The following is a 6,000-nucleotide window of genomic DNA, read 5'->3' on the forward strand; positions in this document are numbered from 1 at the left end:
CTTAACTATGGGGCCGTGAAACGAGACCCCTATTCACGTAATATTCACTAGTTTTAACTTCTGTCGTTAAGCGTAAGGGGGATTATATGTACAAAAGTACTCAAACAGTAGGTGTCCGCCCCAGGAGAAGTGGGAGGTCTCACCCTCCCATGACTGTAAATGCTTTAACTAAACAATTATATACTATGTATATTTGCTAATATTATTATATATATTTTTACCGCAATAGAGAGACTACGCTGATAGCTCCCAGTGCTGTTCTTCTAAAATGATACAGAGAAAAGTTATGGAATTAAGAGTTAGGGTTAGTATTCAATGATCTGTGTACGCATGTCTATGATCAGGTGAGAGATATGCACAGATATAGATACGATTCCAAGGGGGCAGGGGGGCACAGCAAACAGAACCGAAAGTAGCCAAACATCACGACAACAAAAAAGGCAGACGGGCAGGCACAAAAAAATAAAATAAAAGCTGGGAAACGATATTTCCGGCGAGGGATGAGGTGGGGTGTACGGCAGGGGGGGTGCGGAGAAACTGTGACCGACAGACGAGATGCGAGATATAGAATAGAAGCAGCGGCACGGAATACGTAGAATATAAACAATAAAGAGGAGATGCGCAAAAAGAGCAAGGTAACAACAATAGCAACAACGAAAGCGACAGCGACAGCCACAAAAACAGAAATCGAAATAAAAAGCAAATTAAAAATAATTCAAATAAAGACTCGACCACCCAATGACCTGGAAGGAGAATGTTTCAATGAAAAAAAAGGATATACATATACATATATGTGCATGGAGTTATGTACATATTTACCATTTACAAAATATTTATAGATTTTCAGAAAGTATTTTCTTGGTGTACGACTATATTTAGAGATTTAACATGTGAGCAAAAGTGGTTGATTGTGAGCAAAGGTTTATTAATGGACGGTGATCTGAATCAGTCAATAAATCGCAACGTATATCGTATAAATTAAAAATATTAAATTATAAAAAAAACTATAATAATAAATAACAATTATTGGACAATGTACATACATATGTAGACAAAATATGGAAAACAAATTTCTCATTCTAAATATTCCCCAAATTCCCTTGTGGTGAAACCCTCAATATATTTAATCCGCATACACCCCAATAATATTCTAACAAATTACACGGTACCAAACAGCAGGAAAGCAAAAGCACTTGAGCCATGACCATTTTACCTACTCCACTTCCTATTCGAAACACACTCCACTCCACTCATTCACCCGTCGCCACTTCACACGTGAGAGACAGAGGGAGGGAGACGGAGGGATAGCATTCAATGAAACACTCATTAAACAGAGGAAACCCCCACCAGGCAGTCGCCAAACATTGTGACACATTAAATATAATTAAACCATAAACAAAAATTAAACAAATTAGGTCTGCATTACGTGTACTAACTAGCAATTAACTAGTAGTATTACAATCGAATGGATTAATCAAACCAATAAAAAGCACAAACTTTTTCCCCACTGGGAGATTGGATTGGGAGACTTTCGTTTGGAGAGATCTTCGCAATAGTTTGTTTGTTTCAAGATTTGGGCTTGTTTTGGTTGCCATACAAGGAACCTTTATACACATTTATTGATGTTTTCTTGACGCTCAACATTATTGAGAGATGAGGTCATGCCCCAAAAAGGTAGAGGCTGCCTTGAGAAATGATTCTCTGAATGGGGATACAAAGAGCACAGTCATGTCCCATAAATCATTCGGGAATATTCAAGGGATCTGTTCGACTAATTTAGAACTACACATGTGAGAGGATTAGGAGGAAACAAGACTAAGAGATCTTTCAAAGAACTTTCCAATAACTCGCGTTAAAATTATCAGATTTTCTGTGAGTCAAATGCTATTTAAGGGGCCTTGAAAATGCAGTTTGTGAGTTAAGATATCTTATTTCTTATATAAACGCTCCACACAAACATTTCCTCGCGTAATCACGTCGCAATTTGCTGATGCAAAACATTTCCAGACCTCCTCAGACCTTTGGGGGAGGGCTGCCTTTTCGCCCCTCGTAAATTTTGTGCTTAATGCAAACCACACAAATGATATTTCCCTGCGATATCGCATAACACAAACTGCGGCGGCACATGTTTCGAGCCATAATCTACACAAGCAAAAAGAACACACATTTAACAGGGAGAAAATAATTTAATGTAAAATATTTTCTTTAAAGTGTGTCAAGACTTTTTATCTTTACTAATTTCTTTTGGGAAACCAAACGTAAATGTTTGTTAACTTCATTGTGTCATGACCCCATGAACTACATTAAAGTGAACAACATTTTTGTCGTTTATAACGAAATATTTAATTAATGCTGGAGCTGGCGATGTTAGGAGGAAAAGGAGAGAGAGAGAAATGTCCCCTAAAATAGACATAGAGCAATTTTCTATCATTTTGGGATGGGATGTGCAAGACCCCATGACAATGTTGGAATGAAGACACAGTCCACACTCCACTGCGGCCCACAATAGCCCACTCAACCATCAACCAATCATTAGAGGCGGTACTGCACTAATACTCTACAGAGAACAAAGGCTATAGTTTATTCGAAAAAGAGGATGCACCATAAACTATGGGAGAATACCATCTATAGTCGAAGAAACAACCAAAGATGGAGCTTCGCCTGCACCTGTTGCTGTTACGATCAACAAGGGTATCCAATACTTGGTTTGGCCTCCAAATCGAACCTTCTATCTCTATATCTATCAACAGCTGCTTATTATGGCTTGATTGCCTGTCGTACAGAGTTGATTGTTGATTGTTCGACTCTCACTTTACGCACTAATTGAATTATGGGAGAGGTGGTGGAGGATAGAGAGAACCCCCCACTCGTAATTGACATTGGAAGCGTGGATAATGGTGTGGCTCTAATATGATTTTCGTTGGTCTATAATGCAATTAGTGGGGAAATAATGTGTGGGGGAAGGAGTAGAGACCGCTACACGTGGGCGAGGCAGCCAAAAAAAAGCCAAATCGAGGCACGCCTTGTTCACAGACAAACACCGATAAGAGGAATTCAAACAGGCTAAAAATAGTCAAAAAGCAAACAGACACATCGTTTTTATATTAGCCTTAAACAAACTTTACAACTCCCTTGATTAGCCTTAAACAAACATACAGTTTTCGTTTAACAACATAAATTCCCCTCAGTGATCCTCCACTTTAGGGAATTACCATTGCCGTGTGTTCTTAGGCACACCTCATTATCATTAACCACGGAATATAAACAAAAGTGGATGTGGATGCTGTGGAATGTATTACAACTCATGGCCTTGACGTGTCAAGCTCTCTCTCTCTATAATCAAATCAAATTTACTCAACAGAAAGAGAGAGAGAGCAGGAAGAGTGGACAGAATTACAGGAAAAGTCCCACACGAGAGGAAGAACTAAACAACATTAGAGATGGACATGGGCTGTCCCTTATATACACATGGTCCATATCTCTATCCGAGCTAAATCTCTTTTTCAGTTATTACCATATTTATATACAAATTCTTGCTAGTCTGTGATTTCGTGACGATTGCGATTCATCCCCTGCCCGCCCCGCTCCCATCACTAATACAAAAAACAGTCCCACTTGAGAACAAGTCTTCCGTCGCCCGCCCCCTCACACAACGAACCTAACGATGACTTGGCGGCTTATGCAATGGAACGTGAATGAATTATTTTTCCTTATAAAAACATATGATCTGACGATGAAATGTGCTAAGTGAAAAGAAAATAATATTAAAATTCAAACATTTTGGATGTTTGCCAACGAAAGAGTCTCTGATTGTGTGTGTGTGTTGCAATAGGACAGGAGAGGGGGGAAATATTTGTGGGAAATTCCGTTGAATAAAGAAAATATAGAAAAAATGTCATTTGCATGGATATAGTATCAATGGTACACAAAATTCTATATAATTTCGGTTTTAAAATTCCCCTGTTCACACACACAACTGCAACAAAAAATGCATAGTGAGAGAGAGAGAGAGTGACACACCCACATGGAGAAAAAAACTGCAGTTTTGTACCGAAATAAAACTGTAAAACGAAAACAGAGAGCAGAGATGGAGTAAGTGAGGATATAGCATGAATAGAATCAAGGTACATATATCAGAAGGTAATGCAGCACGTAACTGCCAAAGCTTCGATTTATCTTGGGGGTGGAATGAGATGCAGGTGCAGGGAGTTTTAATACAAGATGAGTCATAGCATGTGGCTCATTGCGTTTCAGTTGCGTTTGCGTACCACAAAAATAGGCAACTCGAAAAGCAGTAAATGCCTCACCTTGTATTACAGACACAAAATGCCGGCAAAAACAACGATTACTTACCAAAACGGCACTCTCACGCACCAGCTGAGAGACATTCTCTCTCATCTGGCCCGCCGAAGTTAGCTTATTCAAGCCGCGCGTAAATTTACGCTCCATTCTCTCGATTTCCTCTTCACCCTCCTCCTACTCCAGCGGCAAAGGGTTCGGGAAGCGTTGAAGCATGGAACAAACAAGTTGTTGTTGTTGGTGGTGCTGCTGCTTTTGCTGATGTTTTTGTTGTTGTGCCAAAACCGGCGGAACTACGAAAATAGACACCACTACACATACACACACGTACACATACACAAACGGACAGGATGCGCCGTAGTGAGCAGGGGAGCGCTGCCTCTGATCTAATGACTAATTCGTTGTCCTTTTTGCTTTTTTCCGCACACTTTTCTCCAGCAGCCAGAACTTTTCCACTGGCTTTTCTTAATTTTCCTGCACAATCGGTAAACACGCAAAGGACTTTGATATACACAAAACTGGACCGCACCAATACACATAAACACTACATTCCAGGCCCTTATTTAGGGTGGGAGAAGGGGCCGCTGGGACCGGACCGGAGTGTATTTTTCAGCCTCTCTCTGCAAATAGCATCCCAAAAGAATATAAACAATATATTTTAATGAGTTCAGTACAGCTGTTTACACAATTTTTATAGACGTTCACGACTTGTTGTTTTCAGCGGAGTGTGGTCGAGAAAATATCCATAATTTGTGTGTTTTCGCGTGAACCATGTTTTATGTTTCAGTGGCGCGGCGCGAGTTTTTGCTGTTTCAATTTTTCAAAGCGCGAAACACTCGCACGACCGACGGAGTCCAAAATAATGTGTGGGGCCAGGCGCCCATTTGTGGGGTTTTGTGTCATACGAGCGATGAGCGTCAGTGATGCCCTGTTAGCATATTTCAAGCTAATTTTAAATGTGATTTTCCTCTACATATAATGAATCTGAATTTTATCGCTGAATGCAGTGAAATTTTTTATATATAAATAGGTATATATATTTATATATTTGATATATTTAAATTTCAAAATTTTTTTTTTTTTTGTTAACTACACGGAAACTACGTGACCCTCAGAAATATACCATGTCATTTAAAAAATATACCGTAAATATACTGACGAATTCAAGTTCCATCATACATATTCCTCGTTTTTGATATTCCGTGGAACATTACTAGCTATATAGAACTTTCAACCATGCCCACATAATTTTATCCGATTAATCAATAAATTTTCTACTTGACTGGCACATTAAATACTTGGCCCTTGATTGTTTTTGCCTTAATTTTTGTTGCTCAACAACAATATAGCGACTCGTATGATGGAAACCCGAGCTTAGCCCACTTAAGCCCCCTATATTTAAATAGTTCAACTACTCAAGGTAAATGGCGGAAAATATTAACAATTGTACATTCTTATAGATCCATCCTATCCTTCCCTTTAACTTGCCAAACCCCACGAATCTTTCATCTGAACTGCGCTAAAATGATTACCCCCTTGGCTTATAATAGGTTAATAGTTCTCCGGCAAGCATTGAAACCATATTGCTTAATTTTGATGTTCCGTCAAATATAATAAGCTACATAGAACATTTAGCCATGCCCACATAATTTTATCCCATTGATGAATAAATTTTCTACAAGATTGGATAAATTTTAATCC

The 6,000-nt window shown here is 39.0% G+C and overlaps 1 protein-coding gene across 7 annotated transcripts in view; it reads right to left on the reverse strand.

The window, feature by feature from the left end:
- LOC6593916 (dedicator of cytokinesis protein 11) overlaps nucleotides 1–5,143 on the reverse strand; it is a 29,069-nt gene extending 23,926 nt beyond the window's left edge. For 4 of the 7 annotated variants that reach the window (XR_003408688.1, XM_026988007.1, XM_026988011.1 and 1 more), the window contains exons 1-2: nucleotides 4,354–5,143; nucleotides 222–263 (exon numbers count right to left, since the gene is read on the reverse strand). Coding sequence is in view for 6 of the 7 variants with exons in the window: in XM_026988007.1 (XP_026843808.1) it covers nucleotides 222–263; nucleotides 4,354–4,449 (138 nt within the window). In the remaining variant the exon portion in view is untranslated. The remainder of the gene's footprint in view (nucleotides 1–221; nucleotides 264–4,353) is intronic. The other 3 variants (XM_026988009.1, XM_026988008.1, XM_026988012.1) reach the window with 1 other exon arrangement.
- Nucleotides 5,144–6,000: the final 857 nt, after the last annotated feature.

This window comes from Drosophila persimilis, unplaced genomic scaffold (genome assembly GCF_003286085.1).
Source record: "Drosophila persimilis strain 14011-0111.01,24,50 unplaced genomic scaffold, DperRS2 tig00000124-arrow-pilon, whole genome shotgun sequence".
NCBI classification, from domain to species: Eukaryota; Metazoa; Arthropoda; class Insecta; order Diptera; family Drosophilidae; genus Drosophila; species Drosophila persimilis.